Source organism: Amphiprion ocellaris, chromosome 17 (assembly GCF_022539595.1).
Source record: "Amphiprion ocellaris isolate individual 3 ecotype Okinawa chromosome 17, ASM2253959v1, whole genome shotgun sequence".
Taxonomy (NCBI): domain Eukaryota; kingdom Metazoa; phylum Chordata; class Actinopteri; family Pomacentridae; genus Amphiprion; species Amphiprion ocellaris.
Window position 1 is genome coordinate 12,020,550 of NC_072782.1, and position 13,937 is coordinate 12,034,486.

Genomic DNA, 13,937 nt, shown 5'->3' on the forward strand with positions numbered 1-13,937 from the left:
CAGGGTCGATCAATACTTCCCCTGTAGCTTATCACTAATGTGCAACTGGCTGTTTGTCCAAACTCTGCTCTGTCTACATAAAGACTTGGACGGGACGGCACCGAATCCAAATGCACCACGGATCACCTCATGAGGCTACAGCTGCAGACGCACTACTGGACTTAACAGGAACAAAGACACAAAGGTGTGAGAGGGAAGGAGAGAATAAAAGAGAGTAGCTGTGGGAGGAAAAGCTGAAGACGATCTGCTGGACAAGAATGAATGAATCTGGAAAGACTTTAGAGACTTGAGGTGAGTTGGTCCTGTCCTCCGGGAGGTCTCAAGCCTTTAATAATGTTTTTAACTTGCAAGTGCATCTGTAAAATTGGGAATTTGTGACAAATTCAACAATTTAAACATGGTGCCATTTGTTTGCTCATAAGTGTATAATATTTTTGAAAGTAGAAACAATGAAAATTTATTCAAATTTGTGTAAAGGATAGTCTAAAGTAGCTTGATTTGTCACTTAAATATTAGAAAATGCAAAATTGTATGTTATGTAGGTCACACAGGTGTTCATTTACTCTGCTGCTCTCTCACACACACACACACTCACACACACACACAAGTGAACACAGCTGCAGTCATCCCCACAATCAGTAGAAAAATGACAAGACCGGACTTTGGACACGTCGCATAAGGTTCAGCTATTAAGTGGTGCTGTTTTTTCTGTGGTTTTGTGTGTTTTTTTTCATTCCTTTTCCCATTAAGGGGAAGCACAAACTACATAAAGTACTTTTGTTTCTCACAGATCTACCAGGAAGCACCACAAGCACACACCTACATTATTTTGTTGTCTTTCCTTTTCTGTGAACACGTCACCAAACTACTTTTCCCCCCTCTTCTCATTTCACCAGGTCATCCGTCCACCAGTTTGTATTAACAACCTCTGCATCTGCATATCTTCAGCAAACCTTGTCCTCCAGAGCTGTGGAGTGTGACAATGGTGTTTGTTTCCTGTGTATCAAACGCCATTATCACACTAAATAGCTACAGTGTGAAAACTGCCTCAGTGTATTCCTCCGTTTGCTGTTTGTTTCTTGTCATTTCCTTGTATTATAGCTGCTTGTAATCTTTATCTTCCCTCATTCAGACTGTAAAGCGTGAACATATGTCTCCATGTGTCAAAGGGTGGTGATAGTAGGAGACATGTTACACCACCGCAGGACAGACAGAAGATGGAAATAGACAGACTGTGTGTTGATATGTCGTATGTGATGTTTAGGCTCCAAGTGTGACCCACTTAGTTTTGCATTTGAGGTGCTAATTCGCTGCTGGAGACTTTCACCTTTAAGTGCAGACAAAAATAGTCAGCCCATTTGTTTTCCATGCTGCTGCCATGTCTTGAGAATGTTTTCAACATGTAAACAGGTCATCTAATTTAAACCCTTGTACTGCTGTGTTTTAAGATTCCACAATTGTCTTTATGCACACTGTAAATAAAGTGTTTATTGCTTCTTGTCGCTATAGAGTGAGAGTTCTAAGAATGAAATCACATGATGTTAACATTTCAGTCCCAGCCCTGAGTACAAAAACAGGCAGTTGTTTGTATTCCACACCTCCCATCTGTCATGATATCTGTCCCCATACTGAAAATATGAGTCGAATTAGCTTCAGAAAGCATTTTCAACCAGCACCATCTCTTTAGCGACACACTGGCCGTCGCTCCACCCTGAGCTCCATGTCAGCAAATTGGGTCACAAGAGGCAACAGTGAGACCAGGACAGAGACGCTTATTAAATAAAAATAGCCTGAGACTGCAGGTTGACTAGCTTCAGTACTACTGAGATCAAATCGACTCCTATTTAGCTCATTTTCACATCTTTCACGATACACATATGCAAACCATTGCAGTATAGATCCTTGAAGTGACGCCAGGCATTTGAAATCAATGTAACAGGGAGAAATGCTCCGGATAACATAATCACAAATCAAAAATCTTCACATTTCACATTAAATACATTCAAAAGTATACTTTACATGAGTTTTACGAATACAAATGGCTTTGTGTTCTTTCCAGAATATAAACATGAGCTTAGTAGCTTAACTAAATGAACAAATAATACAATATTTAAACATTACACTGGGTATATGTTCATCAAATAACTTAGCCACCTTGCAAACCAAACACACCCACTCATACGACCTACTTCAAAGACATTTCGTCTAATCAATTAATTAATGTCCATTAATTTAATGAACTGGTAGTTTGAAAACATCACAGAAGTAGAAAAACAAGAAAACGTCTGTAGACAAAAATCATTGCACCTCATCAATCAAGCAGTCTAAGACATCACAGTTCATCGCTGTGGACGAACGCATCAACATTCTCATCATTTTCAAGTGTTTCTTAGAAGTGTCGCAGTTTCTCCAAAACTGGTGAACTAAAGAAGATAAATACAACGCAGAAATCCTCAGGTGAAATCCTCAATATAATCAATATAGATCTTTTGAATAAAGAAAACTGCCGTATGAAACAACAGCTGCTGGTTGTGTAACATCCTCCTCAATGATCCGCCCTGCTGCAAACTTAGGACGCCCTCCTGAGTTCTCTTTGACAAACAAAACTCTGCATTACGAGGTCCAAAGAGAGTGAAGAGAATCACCAAAAATGTCACAATTTCAATCAATAACAGAGCCTTTAGTCCAAGGTTCTCCTCCTATTATGACTTGCCCTTGACTATAGGCCCAAATGTTTTCTTCTTGGGAGCAGCAGAAGGTTGGGGTTTGGGTTTGGGAGCAGAGATGGGCTTTTTTGGTTTGGGCTGCAGGGATACGAGGCCTAGGATTTCACAGTACTTGTTGCACTGGTGTAAAGCTTTGAACTGGTCGATGAAGGAGGTGGCACAGTTTCCTTTGAATCCCTTGTACCTGAAAAACAACACGCATTAACAGATTAGAAAATGTGGCTCAACAATTTCTGTCCATCTTTGGCCTCAAATAAAGAAATACTCACCCTTTCTTACAGGTGGCTATTCCCACATCAGTAAGCCTCATGCCCACTCCTGAAACCACATCAGATATTTAGTTCTCTAACTTGTAAAAATCAAACGAAATCACAATAATTTGCAGTTATTTCTGTTTCCCTGACCTTGCATGTCAGTAACCAGCAGGTTGCCCTCAGTCTTGTGGTAGACCCAATGCTGGAAAGCACAACATTTCTGTCCTGCCTCTGAGTCGCGTCTCATCAAGTTGATCTCTTTGCCGTCCTTTACTGAATACTTGACAAAGTCGCCAATCAGCTCCTCTTCCAACGTGGCGTAGGGGATGTCATTGGACGGACGGTGGACCAGGTAGATGGGAATGATCCTGATGGATGCATGAAAGAAAACAATGTCAGCTGAAAGAAAAAAGTTGTGCATTAAGTTTACAGTTTGTTAGACATGTTACTCACTCTGGGACGTCACCGAAGGCTTCAACAGCCTGGGCTGCAGCAGTGTAGGCTTTGATGTACTCTCTTGCTGTGTTCTGGACCTGACACTCCTACAATGCAAAAAGTCCATTGCATTAAATAGATTTTCTATACATTCCACTCTACACATGATGATAATGAATGCACAAGATGCCAGCAATGCTTTTACACAGGAGAAATCTCAACAAATATCAGATAAAACATAATTTTTTGTCTATTTCTTCTTTTTTTGCTCTTTTTGGAGAAGGTATTTTACACGTGGATCATTTGCCAAAACATTTAGAGAAGAACCTGTATTTAGTATTATACTTTAAATATGTTTTGGGACGTAAGCGCTTACACTTTAAAAATGCATTTCCAGAAAACATAGGATGTTAAGTGACCCTTATTTCCCAAACAATAATTTTATGAATTTAAGCTACGAAGGACTTTTGGGTCAACATCTAAATATCGGTCATGTTCGTACCTCCACAGCCAACGTAAAGTTCTTCTGAACGAGCTCTTCGTTGTTCTTGGTCCCGTAGCTGATGGCGTTGTGTACTTTGAGCACACAGGAGTGTCCTGGCAGTAACAGGGGTATCTGACCCGCGTGAAACTTGGTCCGGAAAGCCCGCCGATGCATCCCCTCCCCAAAGTGGACCTTTTCCGTGATGATGCTGATGGGATGGTTCTCTCCAAAGTACTGGTCGGATAGAAAATCCTCTTTGAACATCAGCCTGGAACAGTGAACGTCCTCTTCCTCACAGCTCACCTCTACAGGGGCAGCTGAGACAGAAGTATGGAGGCAATGAGTCAAAGCTCAGCTGTGAAAAGAAGTAAAAGTTGCTGTGAGAGCTCAACTTACCTGGAATAGTCTTTGGAGATGGAGGGATGACAATCTCACTGAGCACTGTGAATAAGAAACATCACATCAATTGATCATTTTTCTTGTCCAAGCTGTGCATTTTTCTTTACAGTTGGTATTTTCTTTTACCTTCATATGTGAGCAGGTAGTCCAGGGTGACTGATCCATGTAAGCTGCTGAGCCGACACTGGTACTTGCCCAGATGTTTGTTCGTAGCGTTGGTGATGGTCAGTGACACTCTGCTCTCGTCCCCTGCACTTCAGAGAAAGGTACAGTGTCACAAAATACAACTCACAAGTCTCTGTACTACAGTCAGGAGATCAACAACTGACTTTTTGACATTCTGCAACTGTTAACCATAACCCTAACCCAGTCTTACTTCCAACCCATTACATACAGCTGCTTTGTCAAAGCTGTAGACTGTATATCAAAAAATGGAACAAGAAACATCACCTACTGGTTTGTGGACTACCGCTATGAAGCGTCAAATTTAAAATCTGGCCGTCACCATCTTTGTCTTTTAAAACAAGACATAACAAGTGAGTGTAAATCTAACAGGAGAATGTGAAGACACTATGATTATATAGCAACCTGTCAATCACAAGGTAGCCACGCCATAAATGGGCAATGTTTTAGTGTCTATTTTCCTCTAAACAGAAACAAAATTTACAAGACAATCATGCTGTATCCAGAAGTCTTGAATCTTCAGACTAAGATCATAGACTCATTCAGAAAATGTTTACTGAAGTAATAACTCTAGTGAGAGGTTGGCTCATTTTGTCATCGACTTCTTTATAATCAGACTTCTTTTTGCAACCATAGACGTCGCACCCTGCTGGTCGTCAGACAGAATGCAGGTTTAAGGCAATTCTACACTTGTTCCACTTTTAAGAACCACATGATAAGTCCATCTTTAATATACATCCTATGGTCAAATCTCCTTGGTATCACAACTGAGTGCACTTAACAATTTATGTGTAATTTTTTAATGCATTGGGTAGTCCAATGATTTTGTAACATTTCCTGAACATCAGAAATGGATGCCATGAGTCCATTGACACATTTTCTCGGTCGGTGTTGTCACTATTGCTACCTTTCGGGAACAAGAAGAAATATGAAATATGTTTTTAATATGAGAGACTGTGTTTAAACCCAAACCCAAACCATGATTTTTTCCCTAAAGCTAACCAAGTAGATTTAGTGCCAGAACTTTATTTACAAAATAAAACAAAGCAATGTGCCCACTTGTGCTCTGCAGAAACCTCTACTCGAAAAGAAGCAGTATTGGGCTATAAAGGTATATGAAATTCAGAGCAGACTGAGAACCAAGGCTGAACATCATTGCTTCACTTTTGAAGTGGCCAAAGACTATCTCACTATAAGGCACGTGTTAAGTCAGTGAGAAGTTTAGGAGATTGATTGGTACTTAGTGTTATAGAACAGTATAATGTCTAAAAAAGAATATTGTAAAATTATGCAATATAAACTAAATACCTTCTCTTGATCTCTGCCAGGACAGTTCCCTCTCTGCTCCAAGTCACGGTGTAATCAGAGAAGACAGCAGCGAACTGACACCACAAGCACAGACTCTGGGGAAATCCACTCACGGACACTGCCTGGATCGGCTGCACCACCTTCGGGTCTGCAAAAATTATCATATGCTTGTATTATGATGAATAGAAGGGGTGTTTACAAACCACGAAAGCAGCTAGAAAACAGCTCTTTCTATATACACATACCTTCTTTGTGTGGGATTTTCAGTTTGACCACTTCACTGTAGGCCTTCTTACGAGATGCTCCGACATCTGCCCTGAGCTCCTCTCCTTTTGCCTTCACCGAAACATCTGACTTTGGAAGTTTAGCCTCCAAAACACTGACAATCTTCCCAAATTTATTCTCTGACAGGCGTCGCCTTTTAATAACATCATCATTCAGAGGACTGGTGAAGTTTTTAGGTTGGCGGTCTTTATGATCTGTGTGATTCTGTCGTTGTTCTCCCTGTGATGCTTTAGCGTCTGGCTGTTGCAACTTCTTCTCAGCAGCGTCTGACTGATTGCTGTCCTTGGGAGGTTTTCCAGTTTTGGCACCCAGCTTGGCCTCAAACATATCAATCCTTCCTTTTGTAGACTTTGGTTTTGCTCCATTCTCCACTTCAGTCAGTGGCTCTCCACCACTTATTACTGATGTTGCATTCTGGCCATGTTTCTTCTTCTTCTTGTGTCCATGTGACTTGCTTGTGCTCTTCTCGGTGGTCACACCAGTCTCGATCACCAATTTAGCCTCCTTGGCCTCCAGCCCAGCTATAGTGTTCTCGCTGGTGTGGTTTTCTGCAGCAGGAGGGTGAGTTTCTTGCTGTTTGCAGGCCTGCTGGTTGGGAACATGGTGGGATATACCCTCTTGTTTTTTGGAAGCTGGTGCACCATGGTGATGACCAGCTTTGTCCTTTTTGGAGCGCGTTTTATGAGGCATCTTCTCAGTTGTTTTCCAATTTAGCTCAGGTTGTGTGATGGGTTTTGCAGGCCTTGAGACAAATGGATCATTTATATCTAACGTGATGCATGCAATGCGTTTCTCCTCTGAAATGAAGAAAGGATCTGACGGGAAAACACTGAAATTTGCTAGTTCTCTACTGAGATCATTACTATCCTCAGTAATTGATTTTCTTGCAGTGCATTCTGCAGTGTCACCAGTCAAGTCCAGTAGTCCGTCTGGTGAAGATTCCTCAGCAGTGTTTACTTTATTCTCCGTGTTATGATTCAACTCCTCATCACCTTCCAGAGATGGTTTGTCAGTAATTCCATCCGGGGTCGGCCAGAGAGCGCAGTGTTGTACGTGATCACAAATGAAGCCTCTGTTGTCATTGAGAGACCTTTTGTCACAATTCTGATCTCCTTCCAAGCTGCTGCTTGCCCGACATACAAGGGAGGAGCCAAAACAGAGCGGCGCTAAGGGCATAATAAACTTAGGACTACCCCACTCTGGCTCCACCTGACATGCTCCATCAAGGTCTGGCAAAGAGTCAAATGACACGTGTGTGTGAACATTAATGTGACGGCCAGGTTGTGTGTCCACACCTGGCACGTGTGAGTTTCGTAGAGTGTGTGTGGAGAGGAGATTAGGATCCGTCGTAGGTTTGTTTCCTTCAACTTCAGCTTGCCTGAAGCTGTGTTCATCTGTCACTTTACACAATCCATTTCCAAAGGGCTGAGGATGAAAATGTACAAATAATGATGACAATGTTAGTTGATTTTAAGAAAATGTTCATTTCTGAGAGTAAGCAATGTACTGACAAGAATATCTATTCTTTTACACTTGAGTATAAGGCTGTTTATAAGTAGTTATATGGTTGAAAGTCTGCCTTAAATATCAATAACAGATAAATACAATTATTCCAATAGAAAAACTACTTCTGGTCCTTTTCATTCTTCTATCCAACACATACCTCTCTAAAGAGCCACACAGCAGACGTTTATGGAACACCATGCTCCTATATGCGATCCACTGGTCCATATGTCCTACATGTAACTTCAGTGTCAGTGTTACAGTCAGGAGCTCCTGCTACTCTTTGCGCACCCAAGCCAATCAAAAGCAGTCTCCTAGGCCCCAAGGACCTGTCAGCGTCCTGATCCCGAGTTTTTAAAGGAGATGTGGTAGGAATGGGTGTGTTTAAGGGCACGTACGAAAAGAGAGAGAGAGAGCAAAGAGGGGTCATGTTTCAGGCCTCAGCTGTGCTCTCCTCTCACCCCTCCATCCTGACACGCCACGGATGCATGCTATTATCATTGAACTCTTGGTTATTATTAGATGCCATTTCTGTCCATCTGAAGTTTTCCTCTCCAGCACTCCTGTTTCCTTCAGCGCCCACAGCTGTCGCTCTTTGAGATGGGAGCCAAAGGACTTAACCAATAACACAGAATCAAGGCTGGGTGCAAACGGAGTGGCTCTCATCCAAAGCAAGCCGACAATATTTGTGAGTCCCGTGTGTGGTGATGGACATGGATTTCATATTCAAACACACCTCCTGACTGACTTTCCATCCTAAAGGTATGACAACACCGACAAGGACAAGGCCAGGAATGTCTCTTAACGTTCTGGCTGTGTTTCCAAAGCACATGACTGATTTATCTGTTGGCCAGCGGTGTAAGGATGATCACAGTGTGAAGGGTGAAACTTTCCAGTGCACCTTCTCACTCTCTGCCTCTCACACACTTTAATGAAAGTGGTGTGTGTTTGTGATGTATAGATTGGCAGGTATAGACAGACACACAAGAAAGCAAATGCATGCTGTCCCTGAATTTAGTTGCAAAATATCTAATCACAATTCATGCTTCAAGCAAAACAACCAATCCAAGAGATGCTAACGAATATATATCTATATAATAAGCCATCTTACCTCCTCAATTACTAGCTCTGCAGAAGCATCCAAATCAGTATCTTCTATTATATTCAGAATGATCGGCTCTTCTTCATTGCTCATGAAAATGTCTGTCTCCAAGGACTTGACATATCCACCAAACTGGGAAAAGTCCAAATCAGCAGAAGGAGTAGATCCAGGCGTCAGTGTGTCGGCAGGTACATCTACGTTGTATCCTCGAGGAGACGCCACCGTGGCACCAAGTGAACCCATGGATGAATGCTGGGGAGGCGCACATAGAGAGCCCTCTGCTTGGCAACTCAGGAATTCTTCTCTCTCCCTTTCTCCTTGTGTGATAGGTGCTGAATCGCACAAGGATTCAACACTCTGGGAGCTCTCTCTGTCACGAAGTTCAGGTCCTGCAGCTTCGAAGCACAAAGAGAGACAGCTCTGCCCAGAGTGGATGGAGCTCTCTGGGATGCTTTGTGCCTTTAGAGGCTGATCCTGGAGACCCATGGTAGGCGGTGATTGTGCCTGCGCTGCTGTCTCTAGACTCTGTCCTTCCTTCAATGTCTTTGCTTCTATATTCACCTCTGCTAATGCCTGTGTCAGAGCATCTATCTCAGCCCCTATCTCTGCAAAGGCAGCAGCGATGTCCTCGGGTGGAGCTGCGATGATCCCAGTCCAGTCTGAGAGAGCACTGGCCCAGCTGTCCACTGATGACCATCTTTGAACCGGTGGCCCCCAACCTCTGGTGTCATCACTGGACCAGCCAATCCCCTCGCAACCATCAGGGCTGTAATCTGATCCTCCTGGAGGAAAAGATAAGTCAGTGGTAGCTGAGAAGCCTCCTTGCATCACGGAGGAGCTTGTCTTGTCCAAAACATCCTGTTCTTCTGTATCCTCACCTGCCAGATACTGGCATGCATCCAGCCAGAGTTCCACAGGGCTGTCGCTGCGCTGTAGCTGAAGGGTTAAACCAGTGACCTCTTCTTTCCTTTGCCTCACTTGCCTAACATCACTTACCGACATCAAATCCACTTCCCTGGCATCTGAGGCAGGTGGCATTAACCCTGCGTGATGTCTCACGTCTGACTCATCGCTCTCTGTAACACACTCCTCACCAGTGTGATGACACTGTGTCACGATGTCTCCTGAATCACACATCAGGACATGTGTATCACACTCATTGTTTGCCTCTTCCCCTCCTGATTGATGTAATGCCAGGTATTCAGGACATTTAATCTGATGGGGTTCTAAAGTTGGGCTCAGGATGAAGTCCTGTGTGTCACTTTCAAAGATGTAAAGGTCCGGCATAGGTGCTGCTATTTTATCATTGTCTAAGCTATCTGATTGGGATGTTAACGACCTAAATAAAGAAATGGCTTCACTGTGTTCTGGGCTGGAGCTGCTGGTGGAGACGAGCTCAGTGAAAGGCGGATCCATCAAACCCTCAGATGGGGATGACACAGCCCCAAAAGATTCAGGAAAAGAGGGTGATAGCTCTTGTTGGTGATAAAACTCAAAAGTTTCAGATGTGGGTGAATTAAGATCATGAGAGAGCTGAGGTAGAAGAGGTAAAGTAGGTTCTGATGAATTCCAACAGCAGTGAACCCTGAAATCATCATCCTTTGGTGAAGGCTCTGAGCAAAGTGACAAACAATGTGGCATTAAAGACTTTAAACTGTCTGAGTCAGTGTTTTTCTCAGTAGTGTCTGAGAGATCGGACTCAGTCTCTGTTTCTGGTTCATGTGCAGACAACATGTTGACTGTAGGACTCTTAGGAACAGAGTCCAAATCTTTTGGTTGACTCTGTGTGACAGTTACAGGTGTTTGGTCATCTGAACAAAGAAGTGACGGATCCATCGGGATCACTAGTAGTGCTTCTTGATTGGACTGATTAGCTGACTCCAACTGTCAACTTTTGGTCGAGTTTTGAGACGGAGATAACTGACAGATTGTTTGTTGCTGGGATTCTGACGCCATTCCTCCCCAGACTATAATTGTATCCTTGAGTTTTTAGATTCAGTACCTGCAAAGTGACACATAAAGAGAATTCAAATATTCCACAATTCAACTAGAAAAACCAGAGCCTCAAGTGAACTGACCTCTGAGTGGAATCTTGTGTGTGAAGTATTGAAAGAAAAGCCCACTATCTCCCTCTAGCTGTCACTTTGTGTGACAAGTTTATCCAAGCTGCAGGACGTGGCCCATTCAGCCTCTATTTTAAGGACTTTTAAGAGATGCCTCGCATACCTTATCAACAGGAAACCTTCCTGTTGTTGTTACTTTGCGGCTGATAAAACCACCTGTTGAGTGGTGGTTGTGTTGTTGGCAGCTGGAAGCTAAACCCTCCAATATTCCAATCTTCCACTTTCCTTGCACAAATGAGAAGTGGTAAAATCTCCATTGACTGTATTTTAAATACATAATTATACAAGATCCTCTGTGCTAGATAAACATATACAGACCATTAGAGCCAGGAGTAGCTAGAGAGTCATTACCATGCTCTGATATTATTCTTAATTTCCAGTGACAGTACATAAAATGCTAAGAAATCTAAAATTCAACTGGAACAAGTGTCCAGTTTCAGCTTTTTGTAGCTCATGTGGTAAGTAAAATATAACTACTAAGTAAAGAAATTGCTTTAATTGCACGTGAGGCTTCTTTATGGTGTGCACGTGAAAATTCTTCAACAGAATCCACAGTTCCAAATGAATCTTAACCTGATACCTGATATTAATAAAACTGCAGGGAAAGTAAATATATTCCTGTACAGATTATTCTGGTAGTTTAAGTTCTCCACATTTATAATATCTCATCCTCAAACTCACACATCTCTTTAGAAATCATGCTTATTTTAATCAGGAATGTACCCTAATATGTCAGCTGTGTTTCAAGTTATTTTTCTTTTACCTTACAGCTGCCGATATTTGGGGACTTTACGTGTCTATAAAACCTTAGATGCATCCTAAAGGCACATTGCAGGCAACCTGACATACGTGCAGAGCGCTGATATGAAGTGTTGAAGGGGGAGGTTTCTAAACATGCGCCCTGATATACAAGATTGCAGGAGGAGAGCTGGTGGCACAGACACTGGAAAAATACCAGAACATCTTCACCCATGACCTGCATTGGTCACATTCCTGCGGCAGTGAAGGACGCCTAGCCGAGCCCTCCCTGTCTCAGATGTTTACTACGAAATCCCAAAACTACTATTGACAAACACGTTGAATAGAAACTGATTTCAAACAGCAAAAAATGTTAAAACTCTGACAAAATGCCATCTAAAATCAACAAATAACATCCTGCACTGATTTATCGTCCAAAGTAGACACCTCCTGCTCTTAAATTACACTCTGCAACCATAGAAGTAAACAAATCCATTTTACTAAGGCATGGAGATTGTCCTTATATCTGTCACAATCAGCTTTCTGCACTTTTAAATTAAATTCAACTCAGCCTTGTTGTTGGGGTTGGTTGGTGCATTATATAAGGCTTGATCGGTACTGACATTAAAAAACAATAAAGCTGTCAGCACCCAAGAGCCATGAAAAGCAATTTAATTTTATCTTGACGGTCTGTGCCAAAATAGATCCATCTCTGGTCACACCAACCCCCCTCCAAGAGCCTGCTGCAGCTTTAAGGCTTCTGTATGTGGACGACTTGATTAGAAGACGTAAACTCAAGGACCCACTGAGTCATTCTGAACACAAATGTGACAATAACGACACAAGTTGCCTCAAAATGTCTCAACAGAGACAGACTAGAAGGGAGCAGGGAGGTGAAAACCAAGCCAATGTATGTGAAAACACTTGTAAATAACTACAATGAATTCTCATGCTTGGCTAAGTGTGTCATATATGTCAGCCTATCAGCAATGCAGATGAAGCATTATGACTGACAACATTTAAGATTCCCCAGAGAACACCACAGACAGACGTCCAACATGTTACCTCACAGAATCACTACAGATTAAAGTATTACTTGAGGTATTAAAACAGTTGTCTAGTCTCAGAGGGGGATTTCCAGCCATGCAAGCAGTACGTACCCTTTTCATAGCCGTGTGCTTGAAGATATAGACCAATGACTTCAGTATGAGCTCAGGCAGAGCCGCCGGTCTCGGGGTGTGAGTCTATTTTTAGATGTTGTCCCCCGCAAGTACAAAGTCAGTTACCTGATAGTGTCGACATGTGCCAATCTTGAATATTTAACACTCGATATCTCTATTTACAGGCTGTTTCCACTTTATAGACTTTAATTAAAGGTAGAAATTTAATTCAAGGAAGTTTTTGACTCTCTGTTTACTCTCTTCAGTAAACTGATGAGATATTTTAGTCAAGCACACACTGGAGTAATGAATAGTGTTTACATAGTAATTTTATCATAGTAACATATTCTGTATGCTGGAAAAAAGCCTTATTTCAATCACTTACACTTACAGCCCTCTACTCTGGCAAAGCAACAATGTGCTGCTATCAATGACCAAAACAACCTTATGAGGACAGACCTCATGCTTAATTATAATTAGCTCATGCTGGAGTGACGAGGATTTCATATGATGTTACTTTTTTATTGAGTCAAATGACGCTAAGCTAAGTCCATGTTACATAAACAGGAAAACAGTTTCCATTTATCTGACAATTCCATTCATTTGACATTATTTATCAGAAACTGGGTGTATTTTCATATAGTTTTGGGAAGTATGTATGTATATATGTTTGATTTATTTTTAAAAATGGAAGAGTTTGTATTAATGAACATTTACACGTAAATACTAGAGATTATAGCCAGACGTCTAATTTCCATCTTGAGTCCCATTAGCAGGTTAAAAAAAAATTTAAAAATACAAATAACATAATACCATAACTGAACAAAGACACGCAAAAAAGAAACAACAAGCAATAGTGCACACAAACTGACAATAGCTGGAGGACCAAGGCTAGCTACCTTGCAGTAATTAATTGACATTTATACATGATTATATTGCAAATATCCCTTTGTTGCTATTGCACATATCCCTCTATCACTAATGCACATTGTTATACTACAATTACCCCTCTATCACTATTGCACTACATATATCCCTCTGACACTATTGCACATAATAATCTACACTAAAGTACAGTACAATAAATACTAATTGCACTAAATCAACTTTCTTGCTGACAGTTAGATAAAAAAGCAGAGACCACTCTTGCATCTGTTGACTAAATATGAGGCAAAAAGGAGATGGTTACTTTGGCTAGCTACCTACAGAAACCTTGTTTACTCACCAAACAGTACTG

The 13,937-nt window shown here is 41.7% G+C and overlaps 1 protein-coding gene and 1 long non-coding RNA gene across 3 annotated transcripts; one reads left to right on the top strand and one right to left on the bottom strand.

The window, feature by feature from the left end:
- The first annotated feature begins 105 nt into the window (after positions 1 to 105).
- Positions 106 to 1,506, top strand: LOC118471182 (uncharacterized). The gene is made up of 2 exons (XR_004848419.2): positions 106 to 291; positions 897 to 1,506. It is a non-coding gene; the product is annotated as an uncharacterized LOC118471182 (long non-coding RNA).
- Positions 1,474 to 12,779, bottom strand: alpk2 (alpha-kinase 2). 2 transcript variants are annotated; one of them, XM_035954166.2, is made up of 12 exons: positions 12,701 to 12,779; positions 9,558 to 10,681; positions 8,689 to 9,461; positions 6,035 to 7,499; positions 5,790 to 5,937; positions 4,425 to 4,552; positions 4,296 to 4,340; positions 3,918 to 4,216; positions 3,434 to 3,522; positions 3,131 to 3,348; positions 2,996 to 3,044; positions 1,474 to 2,910 (listed from the first exon to the last, which is right to left on the bottom strand). In XM_035954166.2, the coding sequence occupies exons 2-12, from the start codon at positions 10,513 to 10,515 to the stop codon at positions 2,703 to 2,705; spliced, it is 4,380 nt and encodes a 1,459-aa protein (XP_035810059.2). In that variant the 5' UTR covers positions 10,516 to 10,681; positions 12,701 to 12,779; the 3' UTR covers positions 1,474 to 2,702. The 2 variants fall into 2 exon arrangements, with proteins under 2 accessions (XP_035810059.2, XP_023138863.3); XM_023283095.3 differs by having other exon boundaries at positions 8,689 to 10,681.
- Positions 12,780 to 13,937: the final 1,158 nt, after the last annotated feature.